Here is a 16,947-nt window from a genome sequence, read left to right as displayed (position 1 = left end):
TTCACGTCCTGTTTATCTCTGCCGGCTTCAGTCTGCTGATCCTGAATAAAGCTGAACCTTTTCTCTGAGCTGAGACCTGCTGGACTCCTGACCTGACCGTGGTCATGAATTCAGTGTAAATATAACAGAGTATTCAGAGGAGTGGTGTGCTGGTTTCTCAGTGATGAATAAATGAATAAATAATGTGATAACCTTTGTTAGATTTTTGAGGTTTGAAATGTTCCTTCAAACTCTTCAGATGTTCCTTCATATGACCTACGAGGTCCACCAGATGTTCAGAGTTTTCTGGGATCTTTTTCATTCGTCGTCACCAAACGTTCAGCAGCTGCAGGGAAAACAGACAGAGAGTGTTAAAGTTTTACATGGTATGATCAGAGGAAGTCCTGATCAGGTTCAGATCGGAGTCCTTTAATACAGAGACTCTGCTGACAGAGACTCTGATACTGAATCCATGTAGATTCAGTCTGTCCTGTGAGGAAACAGCTGTAGAGACTAAAACCATCAGCTCTCTGATCCAAACTGAACGTCCTGATTCAAAGCTACAAAAACTGATCAGTTTAACTGATTGATCTGATCTGGATCAAAGTTTAACTCCTGAAACTGACCTGAGATCAGCTGATGGTGCATTAGAGAGGAGGTCTCACTCCTGTAGCAGTTGTTGAAATATAGAAACACTAATGTATGGTGGTGTCACAGAGTGAGGCTTCTTCCATCATAAAAAATCTCTGACTGAGTTCAGAGTGATCCTGATCCTGATCCTGAGGACTAATCAGGAGATCTCAAGCTGTTTTATCAAAATAACATGTTAGAACAATAAATGTAAATTATTGTACATACATGAATACAGTTGATCTGGTATCAAGCCTCTCAGTTCCTGTAAGACCTCGTCCAGGTTCACTTGGTCCTCACTCAGTGACACCCCAGTCCTGAAGACATGAAGACATGTTAAACATTCGGAGGTCACAGACCAGAACACTGTAACTGTTTTACGTATGGATCATTAAAGTCTCCAGAGCTCTGACTGATGGAGGTTTACTGCAGATGAAGGTGGAGGAAGGACCAGAGAGCCTCTATTGATCAGTACAGAAATCAAATCAGATCAATCAGCTGAGGTCCAGACAGGCTGGTACTCAAGACAGTTCAGTTCAGTCCAGACCAGGTCAGAAGAACCAGAACCAGGTCCAAGTATCAAACTCTGGTCTTGGTCCTAGTCTGTTTAAAGAAGATGTTCCCACGTTCAGACACGTTAGTCCTGTTTCTTCACCTCTGTTACAGACTGTAAACTCTGTTTCTGAACGTTCATGTTTCAGATTCTCTCTGATCCCACAGCTCAGTAAAAGCCTGACTCTCACTCTCACCTCTCCACAGGTCCTGTTCTGGTTGGAGGAGGCTGGCTGATATTTATCTGTGACCTCCACCCCAGCATCAACTGGCACCTGAATGTTGCTCCCACATTTTGGACACTCCACTGAGAGTGTCTGATGGTCTGAGTCTGACTCCTGTGGACAGAGAGAAGTGATTCAGGACAAAGGACTTAGACCAGGTGTGTATGTGTGTGTGTGTGTGTGTGTGTGTGTGTGTGTGTGTGTGTTGGACACACAGGTGAACCATGGCGACTGCTTCACCTGGTTGAGCAGCTTCTGGATTCAGAGCTGCTGCAGTAAACATACACATTACATTTCTGTTCAATGACCTATCCCACTCGTTTCTGATGCAGAAGAAGGTTTGATTCATCCATCCATTATCTATATCACTTATCCATAAGGGTCATGGGGGATGGAGCCAATCCTAGCTGACATGGGGGGGAGAGGTGGGGTACATCCCGGACAGATCAACACTCAACACTACCAATCGCAAGTCAACCCAGAACTTATTTTGTCATTCCAGTACGGAGTCTATAATAAAAGTAACATAGTAAAGTAATATAATAAAGTGTTGATACTTCAAGTACGAGTATCTGACTGCTCTTAGTTACAGTACATGAGTAAATGTAATCAGTTACTTTCCACCGCGGAGGAGTGAAACAAGTTTTCTTACAAACAGGAAGTAAACTCACCTGTGTGTCGCCATCAGGATTTGATGATGTCGTCTCCATATCATCTGGTGATCGGTCATCTGGATCAACAGAGGTACCTTCAGCTGTGGACACAGGTGTGACGTGTGATTACAGAAGTTCACCCTGTAAGCAATAACGCTGCTCATGATCCAACGATGCCTGAGGTATTAATCAGTAAATATGGTGTGTAAGCAACAGTGGAAAATTACTGGATGAGACCTTTAAATACAGATACCCGGTCTAAACACAGAGCATGTGCTGCTCGTAGGGTCCACGATGAGATGGGGGCCTCATTTCATGTGAGGCCGTCGCTCAGATACCTGCAAGTCAAATCAGCTGGTCTCAGGTCTGTCAGCTATGATATCGCACACATTGCTGCAATGATTGACAATCAACACCTGATCAATTACTGATCAGAGCAGGACACTACTGCATGAGAAGACACGTCGTCTGAAAGACATTAATAAAAGACAGTAAAAGGGGTTTCAGCAGCTCAGTCCAACTCAGACAGATTCATTAACGAGGCCAAACATCATTTTCCTGGGAAATGTTTTGATGAGGGTGATCCAGGGAGGGGGTCTGTTCTGCTGGATGACAGTTTGGTTTGGTGGTCTCTATCTCAGCCACAGGTCGCTGACTGAAGTCATCAACGCCACTTTCACATCAACCTGAAAGGTTGAGGTCAACTGAATTCTCAAAAGGATTAAAGAGCATCTGCACCTGAATTCACCTGTGGGTTCAGACGCTCTGTTCAGGAAGGTAAATGAGAGAAGAGGGGTCCGTATGTGACCACACTGAGGTCCCACTTCATTTCACCTCAGCAAGACACACAGTGTCTGTTCCTGATGTTCAAAGCTCTGAAACAGTCAATCTGTCCTGTGAGAATCACTTCAGTCTTAAAGAGAAAAAACCTCCAGACACAAACGTTGGACACTCATCAGTCTCACAGCCTCTAACTCTAACACTCTGAGTCTCAGCACTGTTTACTGAGTAATGTGATCAGAGGAATCCTCACCTGAGTGCTGCTGTCTCCTCTTCATCCTCTCTCTGTCGCAGCTCTGCAGAGAAGTGGAAACAAACATGAGCCACAGACTCTTTATATAAGGGTCCCTCCCTCTGTTATCATTGGCTGATTCCTGTTCCATGTGACTTTGAAGAAATCACACAGCTTCTCTCAAACCATGACTCCCCACAAATATAGGTGAACAAGGGAGTGTGTGTGTGTGTGTGTGTGTGTGTGCACGAGGTCTGAAAAGTGGGAGTCCGTTATACTTGTGGAGTCAGACAGCTTTGTGGAGACTAAAATACTCAACCCCGCAGGTTTAAAAGTGTGTTTGGGGGTAAAGACCTGGTTTTAGGGTTCAGCTCTGATGGATGGGGTTGGGGTAAGAGGCTGAGGACAAGTGTGTGTGTGTGTGTGTGTGTGTGTGTGTGTGAAAGCCAGAGATGTTTCTACGAAGCGATGGATTTATTTTAAGTCACATGGTTTGTAGAGAGGGAGGAACCTCGATATAAAACCAGTCTGATTTCACTGTTCTCCACTTTGCTGCAGAACTACAACAGGAGGAGGAGGAGGATGGCAGAGCGACGCAGACGCAGTAAGGATGTTTCTCTTCTCATTATTCACTTTATTCAGTTTACTCAGTGAGGTGTGATGACTGATGGACTGTTGTTGTTGATCACTGCAAACATGGTTCTACTCTGTTTAGACTGAAGTCAGATTTTGTTTGAAGACGAGTCAGATAACAGATCATTATGTGCAGTGTGTCTGTACCACCTCAGAGCTGAGTTACATGACTGCTGCTGCTGCTTCACAATAAAAGCTTTCAACAGACACAGAGGCTTTTATTGTGAAGCAGCCAGAGGAGACGTGATGCAGTGCTGATTGTCCCTGATCATTAAAACTACAGTCAGATCGAGGGTCAGGAGACAGGTCAGTGTTTGAACAGATTCAGAATCAGTTAGTAACTAATGAGAGTCACTGTTTTCTAACCAGCAGTCTCAGATGTTGGTTTACACACTGTTCATTCAGATGTCAGCTCTGGAACATGTTGTACATGATCTTCTTTATGTCGTCTTTTCTCTCTACAGGGAAATCCTGGTGGTGGCCATTCATTGAGTCTGAACCTGGTAAGAGCCACATCAGGTGATGCTGGTGCTGCAGCGTTTCTCTCTAACTGTAAACTTTGATTTTAGAAACTCAAACAAGAAAATTCAGCAGAAACTCAACAGAGTTTAAACTCTGAGTCAGTGTTACTCTGCAGTATTTTCATTTTACTTTGTGTTCAGACTTCACACCATGTTTACATGTTTCCTACATGTTTTTCTTGTAGAACCTGAACCTACGCCTTCTCCCAGTAAGATATGAAGTCTTTATCTTGATTTCTCATTATTAAGACACAGTGATGATCTGTGTTGATGAACTTCTCCTCAAACATTTCCTCATTTCTTTTCAGCTTTTAAGGAACCCTGGAGGAAAATATCTTGGGGGTGAGTTTACTGACCCATGCTCAGTGCTCAGTGTTTCCCCTGTTGGCCCATATTGTGATGACGTCTGTAAAACTGTTGAAACTCTCTTCTCCAACAGTTTAACAGACGTCTCTGTTATGATGGAGTTTTAGCAGTGAGGCTGAGTGTTGGCTCAGTGTCCAGCTCTCCATCACACCTCCATGGTGGTGACTCTGTAAAAGACCCTAAACTTTCCTGACACCACACAGAGTCCTGCAGCCAGATGAGACTAAAACTGCATTTTAACACTCCACCACTCATTGGACCTGTCAGTGTGGAGGATGGTATATAAAGAGAAGAAGTGCAGTTTTACCAGCTGTCTCCAACTGTTAACACATAACACACTGATTAATGTCTACACCACAACAAACTGCCTCCATCTCGACCAGCGAATACACTTCAGTTTATCCACAAACCTGACGGCCATGTTTGTTTGTTGATCTCTTCAAACCAGTCAGCAGGTGTTACACCATGAAGAGTGGCCACAGGGGGGCGCTGTTGCATGGATGTCACCCTGTGCTTGTGGTTGTTGCTCTTAGTGTGATTCAGTCTTTAAACAGGTGAAAGAAAGAAAATGCACAACAGCATTGAGATGCTGACTATTTCTGTTTAGCACAGAGTCACAGTTTCTGATGATTTTCACTCTGTTCTGTCACATTCAGCCTGTACCTGGAAATAAATACATCACTCAGTATTTGTCAGGTGCTTTGTGTTGAGTGACGGTCATCAGACAGTGTGACCTTTCTGTGCTAATGTCAGGTATTTAACCTTTCTCTCACCTGTTTCAAAGACTGACTGACTTTAATCCTAATGAACATCTGAGCAACAGCACCCCCTACAGTCTCACAGTTTCAATCACATTTAAAAAATAATTTAAAAGGTAAGTTTTCAGTTACAGTTTTCTTTCATGATACAAACAGAAAATTATTTGATTTGTGTTTTTTAAAATCAAATAACCCTTTTATCTAATTTTTAAAATTTTAGTTTCTGAAAGGAAACTTTAAAAACCAAAAAGTGCACACTGTTTTACTTTAACCTTTCTTTAGTTTGGTCATTTTGTTTGTTTTTGTTTATTTTGTTTTACTTCATTTTATTTGCTGCATGTCTGTGTTATCAATGCAAGCTGATAAGTTGTTAAAATGATTCATTAAATCTGAAATATCCATTTTTTAACAGAGAGAAACAGAGGGATCTTCAGTATGTGCAGGAGTACAGGCCTGAAAACGGAGACATTAAACATCTGCGAATTCTTCTGTACGGGCCTGTCGGAGGCGGAAAGTCCAGCTTCATCAACTCTGTCAGCACCGTCATGCGAGGCAGGACAACTATTCCTGCTGCAGCCAGTGCAACCACCTCTGACACAAGCTTCACCAGACAAGTAAGAAAACTTTAGATTTGTGTTGCAACATTAAGCATGGCATCTGTGATCAGGCTGTTAAAGAGTTCATGTTAGGTCAAGTCAATTTTATTTATATAGCGCCAATTCACAACGGAAGTTATCTGGAGGCTCTGTACATATAGACCGTACTCTTTATCTTATAAAATTTACAGAGAGAGACCCAACAGATTCACCATGAGCAGCACTAAGCAGCTGTGGCAAGGAAACACTTCTCCGCAGAACCGGACTCAGGGTGGGCGAGAGGGGGGTGGGGGGATGGGGTAAACATGGTGAGGGAGAGGTAAACAGACATGAACCAGAGACCGCATCAGGGTACAAGTAAGAATAAAATCTAAAAAAGATGGCCTGAACCCCCATCCTGGTTTCCCATCATCCAGTGATAAGAAACCAATACAGAGGAACCTTTCATCCCCAAACCAGATCACCCATGTGCACACTGAGGAGTACATGACCAAGTCAAAGGTCAAATGACCAGTTAAGAGGATCAACTCTAACGGATGCTGGGCCATACTGACTGTAGGAAGAACAAAAAGGGAGGCCACACAGGGCAGGTATGAGCAGACGAGCCTCCCATCTCCACCTACCACCCAACTCCCACTATCTGCAAAAGCAGGCAGAGTGGGAGGGGTCATCACACGCCCTGCCTTAAGATGGAGGTCTTCAGTAGTCTGCCAACCCCATCCATCGGACATCAACACTGGAACCTGTGTCTGACAAAGGGAACACAGAGCCCACGATAATGAGTCCAGGTCCTCTGGATCTCTCAGACCACTGAAACGTACCCATCAGACACATGACCATAACCAGCGTCAGCTGTAGATCTGAGCTGTGTCGGGCAGGGAGACAGGAGCCAAGGTACAGGTGTCAGCTGGGCCACTAACTGGAGATAAGGTGCAGGTGTCAGCCAGACCGTCAACTAGAGTTCAGGGAGCGGTGACTACAAAAGAAACTCTTTGACCAAAAACCCTCACGCTGGAACAGGTCAGCTGTGGTGGTCAACACAGGGGCAGCCGAGACTTTGATCCAAGAACTCATGTGTAAAGCCGACACAGGAAGAAACCGGATATCGACCAGGGCCCCGATGCTCTGTTCTGGCTAGGACAGATAACTCAGGAACTGATGAAACTTTGACTGGACCCCATGACACTGGAACAGGTGAGATGTCAACCAGACCAGGTGACACAGGAGCAGTCGACTGGGCGGTCAACAGGGCAAATGAGGCTCGGGAGAACTGAGGCTCTGAGCTGGTGGCCAGCCCGGCCTCAGGATGACTGGACAGGAAGGGTTCGACACAACTGGGCACCTGAGACTCAGGGTTGCTGGGCAGTTGAGAGTCTAGACATTGAAGACAACTTAAAAGACAGTTAGCCAGGGGCTGTCACTCCTCCCCCCTTAAAATCAGTGTCAGCCGACCAATCAAATTTCACCTTGGCCTTGAGCAGTTCAGTGACAGGGAACATGACTGTAATGAAGAAACTGCTATAATAACCAACTAAAGTTCCTTTTGGTTTGCTTGGTGGTTGATACTCAGTGACTGTCCTGACCTTCACACAATCCTGTCCCACACGGCCCACAGAGACGTCTTATAGGAAACATAATCTGGACAACAAACACCTTGTCTGTGAACATTTTACTGATAAGTTCAGTATCATTGCTGTTGATATTTAGTTGTATATTAATGTAACAGGATTAGAACAATGTGTCTTGGACTGTGTGGCTTCAATCTGCTGCTTCTTTGGTGATTTTATCCACAAGAGCAAATGAAATATTCAAGGCAATTCAGAGTTCACTGAGCCGAACCCTTCACTGAATCACATGACATGACACATCAGACTGGTCACTGGAGACACTGGATGTGTGTGTGTTTCAGTATAAAACTCATCAAATCAGAAAAGGAAGGAGGATTTACTCACAGTCACTGTCTCTTACATGACTAAGGATTTATCAAATTAAATTCACCCAGCAGTTCCTCTGTGAATCCTTGTGAATTCATTTTCAGGTTCAACATTGGTTGACAACTAAAGTCTAAAGTCACTCAGTCTGGTCAGCTTCTGTTGTGTGAGAAGCAGAAACTGAAGTCTATGAAATGTAAGTTAAATGCATGTGACACATTGAATGAAGAGCCACAGCCTCCTGAACTTCACCTGCTGATGACTCCAAACACTGAAGCTCCTGATTCACAACTATGAAGCAGTCACTGACAGTGAAGTTTCCTGCTTCCTCTCCAACAAATTAGCTCGTTCTTGAACTGGTTCAGTTCAGAGTTCTTGAAACCTTGGTTCTATCCAGTGAACCAGCCTGTGTTTTCCACCAGTTTTGAGTGAAACCACTATAATGTAGCCCTCCCACTCAACTCTCATTTGCTACAGATTCGTCATGGCAAACCCCTTTACACCTGTTAACACCTTAAGCATGGAAGGTGAATTGGAGGGAGTCTACTAAAATATTAACTTTGGGATATATGTTAACGAGAGCATACGACCCTGCCTAGGGTGCAGAGAGGCCTGGTTAGCTGATTTTATAGCTAGACTGTCTATGTGAGCTTACAACGTCCCACGCAAACCTTTAACACACCATAGCCCTGCCAATACCACATTCAAACACAAATATACATTGCAACAACATGAGATGTTTATTAACAGAAAACCAATCACCCTTTGAAATGACCTGGTGACTCTATAAGTCAATAAAATAAAATAATAATACCTGGGGTTTTGTAAAACTCAGTTATGGTACCATGTCGTTGTACTCACTAATCCTTGGAAATTCAGAAATGGTTAGCAGCACTTTCCTCAAACCCTCTGTTCAGTGAAGAAAGGTGATATGAGATGGAGAAACCAGTCCTGAGGACATGTCCATGTGCAACAGCACGTCCTCTGGCAGCAGCGAAGTCCCGAGCGCCCTCTACAGCAGCAGCAGTAGCAGCATGCGTGGCGGCAGCATGTAGGCTTGGGGCACACTATGCAGAAATTCACAAAACTAATAAACTCACTATTCATTCCCAGACACTGTTCATATTGTCACCAGTTCACATAATGTCCATACTCACCCAGAAACCTCGGCGCAAAATATTCTCCCTCACACACACCGTCTCCTTCTTCTCCTCATTAGCGGGAACGAGGCTAACCAGCATTAATACACAACAGAAAATGGCGTCGCCGACATTTAGTATAGTTTCCGGCTGAAACAGCTCCAAACATGGCTCACTCTTACATTTTGTGACGGATAACACACAATAAAACCTCCGGTTTTAAGTTTCCGTAACAACAGTAGCTTTAAACACTTTCAAATACCTCAACTAGCTCCTTCGTTGTGTCTTATTCTTTCCCTCCTTTCTCCCGTTACTAGCCCGAGCCTCGTCTCCTTTCTTTTTTTAGTCCCACCCCCTTCTCAGAATCCGGTAGGTAATTGACGCTCACCTTTGACAGGCACGGATTGGCTAATAATAGATTGACACCTGGTTACTCAATTAAAGAGGGAACATCATGAAACATTCACAGACCGTTAAGAACATGGGACATTTTACTACCTTCCCAAATAAAGTACCATTATGAATTTCTCCATATTAATGCAAACTTATTTCACAACAGCAGCAACTTGACAAACGATATTTCAAAATATACTGCATACTTGTTAACCAAACACATGTTTAAAGAAACAAAATATTATCATTTGTAGCAGGGCACTACAATAATTATGCACCATGGAAACAGTGACCTGTAAAATAGGACACACCCACTGATGTCACCATGGTTCACACTTCACACACTATTTTTTGGTTCCAGCTGAGAAGCAGCTTTTTGGGTTCCAAACCAATTTTTTTTTTTTTTTTTTTTCAAAATTAGGTGCATGAACCAGACCAGAACCACTTTAAAAGTGAAAGTAATGTCAGAATGTTGTGTTTATAATCCCAGTAATTATGTCTCTAATGTAAAACACCAGAGGGTTTAGTTTCTATCTTGCCTCATGATATTCTGAGCTGCAGAGACAGAAGAAGATTAAAGGCATCAACACTGTCGGGATCTTTTAAAAAGCAGCTACAACCATCATTATGTGTTAAACTGTTTGACATGTGGAACATCTGGAACAGCCGTCAGTTTAACCAGAGACAGTCACAGTCAGACAAACATTAGTTTAAAGACCAGGTCTCCAGTTCAACTTAAACATCTGAAGCATCAGATACCCTGAAACCAGATCTCAGTGAGCCTCAGCAGATCAGTCGTTAGTGAAAATAATCTGCAGCTCTACTCAGAACACTGAGCTAATCTCTGTGTCTGCAGGAATTCCTCAGATGGCGATCGTCACCAACATCGACACAGCCTGTGGTGAAATCGAAAAGGATCTGAAGAACGTCTATAAGAGCAAACACCTGAGGAAGAAGGTGAGTTGTTCTGTCGACGATGGTGTGATTGAGTTTTCTAAATGTTGTCTCCAGATGAGCAGAGGTCAGAACGTTGTTTCTTTAACATCAGATGAAAGACTTCAGCTCAGCTGTGGGAATCCCAATGAACTGCATCTGTCCGGTGAAGAACTACAGTGATGAGATCGAGATCGATGATGACGTGGACTCTCTGATCCTGAGCGCTCTGAGACTCATGATCCACTTTGGAGACGACTTCATTGAGGACATGTGAAACATATTTACATGTTCAGTGTCATCAGTTTGCTTTTATTGCAGCTGTCTGTGTCTGATGGGAGTTCATCCTTTCCTGCATTCACTTCCCACAGGGAGGACTGTACTGATACAGTTATACATACATCATGTAGGAGTGAGGTAACTGCACACTGATGAAGTCACAGATACAAAATATATTCATTATTTGACAACACTGATGGCAACATTTCAATCATGTTAACGCTTGGCTATTAAATATGCTGCTATTACTTATTTCAATTGTTTTTTTTACATTTTTTATGATCATTATTTTTGTTTTTTGCAGCGGTGGTTACAGATGTTTGTTAAAATGTTTAAAATGTTGCTTTCACTCTGAGTAAAGACGTCCTCATCAGTAAAGACAGTAAACACATGTTGAAGACACTGCTGCTGCTGGAGAACAGGTATGATTATAATGCTTGTGTTTGCTCTGAGAGGTCAACGACTCACAGAGTAATGTAAAAATGGAGCCACAGATCCTCATCACTGCTGTGCACCATTTCCAGAGCTCTGTGGTCCATGACTGATGATGGATCAATGGAACCCAGTGTTTCTGAGTGTAAGTCTTCTTTAGTTCTGTATGTATTTTATACACATTACCCTTTAAAATAGTGTCAAAGATCTACAGTATCATTTTCTCTTGTTTTATTGGCACAATGGAGCCACCAACAGTTCCTGTCCTCTGCTGAAACACATCACCTACAACAACACTGAAACAGTATAGTACAGAAAGGTCGTCTGCAGCTGGACACATCTGTTCATTGATCACCCTATCAATAATAACAGAGGTGGTGTTTCCAATCAAACATATGTGCTGTTTCAGTTGTGTCTAACAGTCCTTTGAGGAGACAGGGTTGTTCAGTGCAGCTAAACATCACTTCACAGCAGAGTCTGTGTTTTCTGAACTGTCTGGTGTATTTAATTTGAGGTGTGAAATATCTACTAATACTTTGACCCAGTTTAGTTTAGAAACTGAATGAGACAGTTGTGACTAAAGATAAGAGAAGAACAAGGAGCCATGGAGATGGAAGGTCTGGATTATCAGTCAACTACACTGAGAATCCTTCATCACACTGAGGGGTGGTTAGGGTTAGGGTTAGGGTGTGGTACTATAAACTCATGGGAGGCATTAAAGATGGTGATGAGATACAAACTGGTTGTGGCTTTGTAACATTTTATTTATGACATTATCACATCTAACATGTTCACCATGTCTAACAAACAGGAAATGACCTCCTCTCAGATCTCTGACAGTCAGTTTACTGTGTGTGATCTGATCAGTACAATTATTAAACGTGTCTGAGGTCATTCAGAAAGAGGTGAACCTAAACACAGCTCAGTGTCCACATCTGCTGCTCAGCTTCTGCTGTTGTATTTATAGACAAACACTCTCACTGTCGTCATTTTTTACTTTTGGTCATAGATTTACATTATATCACATCCAAAGTTTGTGATCAACTTTTTATTCTACTCATTTGAGCATTTTAAAATGTTCACTATCAACATGTTTTCACTAGTTTTCCAACAATATACTGACTGAACCATTTTCCTCTTTAGACCCTCAGCTCTGTGTTCAGGCTCAGAGGTTCAGGGACTCAGGATGTGACATTAATATACAGAACCAGTCAAAAGTTTGGACACACCTTGTCATTTGATGGTTTTTCTTGAAACAAAAAAGTCTTAAACAAACCAGAGTATGTTTTATATTTTAGAATATAAAGCTATCATCGAAGCAAAAAGTAGCTCCTTTAAAGAACCCAGTTGACTGTGATACAGATGTTTAGGTAACTAATCTTTTGTTAGAAAAGAAGCAAATATTGATATGACACTGGCAGATTCTTCCACTGTCTCATATTAGACGACATGCAGAGCAGTTAGAGGATGACTGGTGTTTAGAAAATCTGTTTGCTTACTGAAGGACATGCTGCGGGATGGTGATACTTGTCTGTTTGAATGTAGCTGCCTCTATGCCTTCATTTGTCTGTATTAAACACTTTTACAGTCACAGTGTGAATGAACTATCTGATTAGTCTTGTTGGCTCTTTTTTCCTTGCTCTGTAAGAAGAGGCATATGGTTTCAGTGTTTTTTAATATTTAACACATGGAATTCCTGAACTGAAATCAGTTGGTGTAGAGTATAAAATAAAAAGGTGCAAACTTGAAGATGTTGGTGATGCTGAGACTGAGCAATGGTTGATTGGTACTAGGTACTGTACTTAAATTCAAATTTTATGTACTGGATTATTTCTGTTTTACAACACTTTATACTTTTATTTAACCACATCTCAGAGGCAAATATTGATTTGCAGATGCAAATGTTACCAGCAAAACATGAGTGGTTTAAAAACTGTTAAATGTTATTATAAATTAAACATAAGAGATGAAGTTAAGTCTGTCTTCTAACAATAGTCAGGTGTCCACATGAACAGTGGAGTAGGTTTTGCTCACTGTAATCATTCCTCCCTGTCTTTCAAAGTTCAAAGTTGTGACGCTAAAATGGAAAGATCGTTGGAGATCAGGTAAAACATCATTAGGTCCATGTCAGTGATACTTTGACACTAGTAGGGACATGTTGGAACTGTCTGTATCCAAATCTACAGCCATGCATTAGCCTGTTTTCTGTGGACCACAGGCAGGCTGGGATTGTGTTAAAGTCTTCAGGTAACATGTCGTTCTGTTTGACACTGACAGTGGAGGTGAATGGAAATCAAAGAAACATTTTACATTCAAGAGACAATAATGAAGTTTATTCTCCTGTGAGATTTTTCCTTTGCGAACCAGTAACATCAGCACATGGAAGCATAATTTATCCAGAAGTTAGAATCAATCAACATTATTTGCTTATTCATTTATGAAGTACACAGACAGGTCCAGCGCTGGCTCTGATCTCATGTTGTACATTGGTTGTTGTACTTTGAAAACCTCAGAATGATTTTGTCATTTGCGCTGGGAATGTAACACCCAATACCTACAAATGAGATCCACACAGTGTATTAGAATCTGATGTGCAGTATAAATACAAGAAGAAAGACTTTTTCATAGTGGACTTGCCAACATCAGGTCTTATGGTTTTGTCATCTGGAGTCTCCACCAAGAGCTCCCAGTATGTGTGGTCTTCAGCACTTCCAGCCACACCATTCACACTCTCCAGGTATGGACCATAGTTTGGATCTTCTGTGTAGGTGAACCTGAACAGAATAACAATTTACACCCACTATAACAGCTGCCATCAACAGAGGCTGTACTCTTCAAATGTGGCTTAACTAATCAGGAAAACATGTTTAATCAGGTCAAAAAAAGGATCTCGACAATTCTCATCCAGCTAAGATTTAGCTTAGACTGATTAGTTAATCCTGGATGAAGTTATCCTGAATAACCGTGTGCTCATTTGGAAATAAAGGCTAATGTTTGACTGAGTATTTATATGATCCCACTCACATGAGGCAGGGTGGGAAACCTCCCAGCATGCACTGCAGTCCATGAGGAAACATTTCATTCACTCATTTGGAGCAGTTTAAGTCCCACTCCACTCCAACATGTTTTGTAGGTTTTTTTTTTCTTCAGTTGGATATTTGAGCTTTGATTGTGCAGAATGATGAAGTGATCAAAGTGTTCACACATGAGATCAATTTGTGACGTTACATCTAGTTTAGTTTACAGTCAAAGTGAACTGTTGACTGTTTCCAGCAGCTGCAGTGTTGAAATTAAAAATGTTTGTCTAGTCAGAGATTCCTTAATGAGGGGGACGGAGAGGATTTTAACATTTGTATGTCACTGACTTTATTTGTTCGAGGCCCCTGTCAGACACTGTTCCTACTCAAAGCTTTGTCTTTTGTACATTCTTTAATATTTTGTTTCATAACAGTGTATTCTCTGATAAATTATAACAAACTGTTGAACACCACCACCAAGACATGCAGTGAACAGAACTCTACAGACAGACAGAAATATTTACCCATGTAATAAAAGCTCAGTATTCTCTAGTCTGCACAGAGTCACTCAGCTCAGATTCAGTTCCTCCTGTGGAGGTTTTTCTTAAATAAAGTGTTTACTCACCTACAGTCACTGTGTAACTAACCACTGTCAGGTGCTTTTGTTTTTTAAAGTATTGTAATTCCAGCATTGCTGACAGTCATGTGTACAACAACTAGTTCTAGGTGGTAGTTGATTTTATGATCTTACTTAAAGTTTGCATTGGAGTTCATGAGTCTCTTCAGTGCACCCAGCAGGATCCCTCTGTAAACCACGAGTGGTGTAAGTCACTGGTTTGGTGTTTGGTGACTCCACCACCACACTAATAGAAACTGGAGGATGGGCTGAGAGATAGACGACACTTTGTAAAGAGATTCTTTGAAATTCAATCCTAATAATACTCATTTGAAATAATGTTTTATTCGTGGTTTTGAAGTTTACACTCAGTCAGGGTCCCAGGAAGCAGCAGCAGCAGCAGCAGGGCTGCAGAGGACAGAGCAGGCATCATCATCATCATCAGCAGCAGCAGCTGTTGGACAGTAGACTTAGCGGACTGTGAGCAGGATGGACCAGGCTTTAAATAAAAAACAGGAGAAATACAAAAGCACATTTATAGACATTGTATGACTAGTATTTCTCATACTTACCTGCTAAATGACCTGGTACGGCACCAACGGGGAACTTTGTGTGTTGTTGCCAGATTTCTCTGATAAACAGGAACGATGCTCGATGAACTTCTTCTGTGTTATTTTCTTTCTTCTTTTACCTCCCTGCTGCATGTCTTTTGACATGAGATTTTGGTTGTGTGTTGTATTATGTACATTATATATTATTATTATTATTATTATTATTAATTTTTCTAAGAAACCCCATGTACATCAGGCCGACAAGATGCTCGGCACTGGGCTCTTCTTTTTTCTCACTGGGTTTGGACGATTAAACATAACCATCTTTAACTTGGTTGTTTGTGTTCTAATCTCTCACCTGCTCTTTTATCCTAACCCTAAACATTCAGCTGGGATGCCTAACCCTGTCTTTATCTGGGGATATGTTCTGGATATCTGCACCTTGTCCCTCCACCTGTGGTTTTACCCTAACCCCAGCTGGTGGTTTTGGATGCCTAACCTTTCTGTCCTTGGTCTGGATCACTATCTTCTGATATGTGTAGGATAAAGTGATTTCTGTCATGTGTGATTACCAGTATCTGTCATGTCAGAGTGACAGTTTCACTGGAAAACCTGTTCTGTTCTGGGAAACATTGCAATGGTAGCAACACTTAGAAACTCGGAGCATTTCAGACCCACATAACACCAGGAAGACAGAACGACAGGTGATAGAAACAATTTGAAGATAGATGTTAACACAGTGAACTGGAAAAGAGGTGACAGCCTCCCAAAGAATAGCTGCATTATAACACGACACACGTTATCACAACTTTCCTCCTCATGTATTAATTTGATGTTCATCTATCAGCACTTTGCTTGTGAAGCTTTCTAATTAACATAGTGAGCCTTTATTCTCAGTCAAAAGTGGCGAGAACAGAGATGCTGGAAAACTTTTTACAGCCATGTATTTATGGTACCGTTCTGCTGGACCTGGCCTGACCTTAACATCCTCTGTTTGGAGTTTATACATTTTACAACTGGTCTCTTTGGTAGGTTAAGCCCTGATCCAGAAATACATTAACACATACAGAAGATTTTTAAACGAAGCAGTTATTTCCTTAGTAATGGCACTGCCAAGTTTCTCACAGATTCCAATAAATAAACCATAATTTAATGTCCAGAGATATTGTACTCATGACAAACCAAGTAGGGCAAGTATGATTTGCATTTGATTTGCAGTATGTCTTCAGATATATGAAAATATGAACTTACTCACCTTTCCTGTTGTAGAGGGAAGCAGGACTCTGCTGTAGCTGACAGGTGTAATACCTGACCTGTTTAAATACAGAGCTGGGAGACTAACTCCTCCTTTCACGACTCCCTCCACTCCTGTCACTAGTGATGTGCAGATCCATACTGAAATATCGATACCTCCGATACCAGATCTTTATGCTCTAAAATCAATTCTTAAATCAAAATATCAATACTTCAGTCATTTGAGTGAATGTATATTATTAACAGGAACACAGTGGAAAGGGATTAAACTATTGAGATCTTGTCTAAATGATACACGGTTGGTGGGAACTACTTTTTCTTCTGCCTGGGTAAGTGCGTAATGCGTAATGCATGCTGCTCAGTCAGTCAGTCAGTCTGTCTGTCTGTAGACACAATGACAGACCGTAAACAGAGTCATGTGTGGAGCTATTTCAGCTCCACAAACAGCTGTTTGTGGTGTTTGTGGAAAAATGGTGAG

General features: G+C 41.8%; 1 protein-coding gene and 1 long non-coding RNA gene across 4 annotated transcripts; one reads left to right on the top strand and one right to left on the bottom strand.

The window, feature by feature from the left end:
- Positions 1–3,500: 3,500 nt before the first annotated feature.
- On the top strand, positions 3,501–10,851 carry LOC108874526 (interferon-induced protein 44-like). 2 transcript variants are annotated; one of them, XM_051068904.1, is made up of 6 exons: positions 3,501–3,654; positions 4,148–4,186; positions 4,390–4,413; positions 4,513–4,546; positions 5,741–5,942; positions 10,244–10,344. In XM_051068904.1, exons 1-6 carry the CDS (start codon positions 3,633–3,635, stop codon positions 10,307–10,309), a joined length of 387 nt encoding a protein of 128 aa, XP_050924861.1. In that variant the 5' UTR covers positions 3,501–3,632; the 3' UTR covers positions 10,310–10,344. The 2 variants fall into 2 exon arrangements, with proteins under 2 accessions (XP_050924861.1, XP_018518546.1); XM_018663030.2 differs by lacking the exons at positions 3,501–3,654; positions 4,148–4,186; positions 4,390–4,413; positions 4,513–4,546; positions 5,741–5,942 and adding exons at positions 7,934–8,051; positions 10,436–10,851.
- A 2,817-nt stretch (positions 10,852–13,668) lies between these two features.
- LOC127140917 (uncharacterized) lies at positions 13,669–16,555 on the bottom strand. 2 transcript variants are annotated; one of them, XR_007811420.1, is made up of 4 exons: positions 16,471–16,555; positions 15,031–15,163; positions 14,800–14,853; positions 13,669–13,805 (listed from the first exon to the last, which is right to left on the bottom strand). It is a non-coding gene; the product is annotated as an uncharacterized LOC127140917 (long non-coding RNA). The 2 variants fall into 2 exon arrangements; XR_007811421.1 differs by lacking the exons at positions 13,669–13,805; positions 14,800–14,853 and adding an exon at positions 14,865–14,933.
- Between the last annotated feature and the right edge of the window lie 392 nt (positions 16,556–16,947).

Source organism: Lates calcarifer, unplaced genomic scaffold (assembly GCF_001640805.2).
Source record: "Lates calcarifer isolate ASB-BC8 unplaced genomic scaffold, TLL_Latcal_v3 _unitig_5448_quiver_928, whole genome shotgun sequence".
Taxonomy (NCBI): domain Eukaryota; kingdom Metazoa; phylum Chordata; class Actinopteri; family Centropomidae; genus Lates; species Lates calcarifer.
Note: the sequence above shows the minus strand (reverse complement) of the source record. Positions and strands in the feature narration are given on the sequence as shown.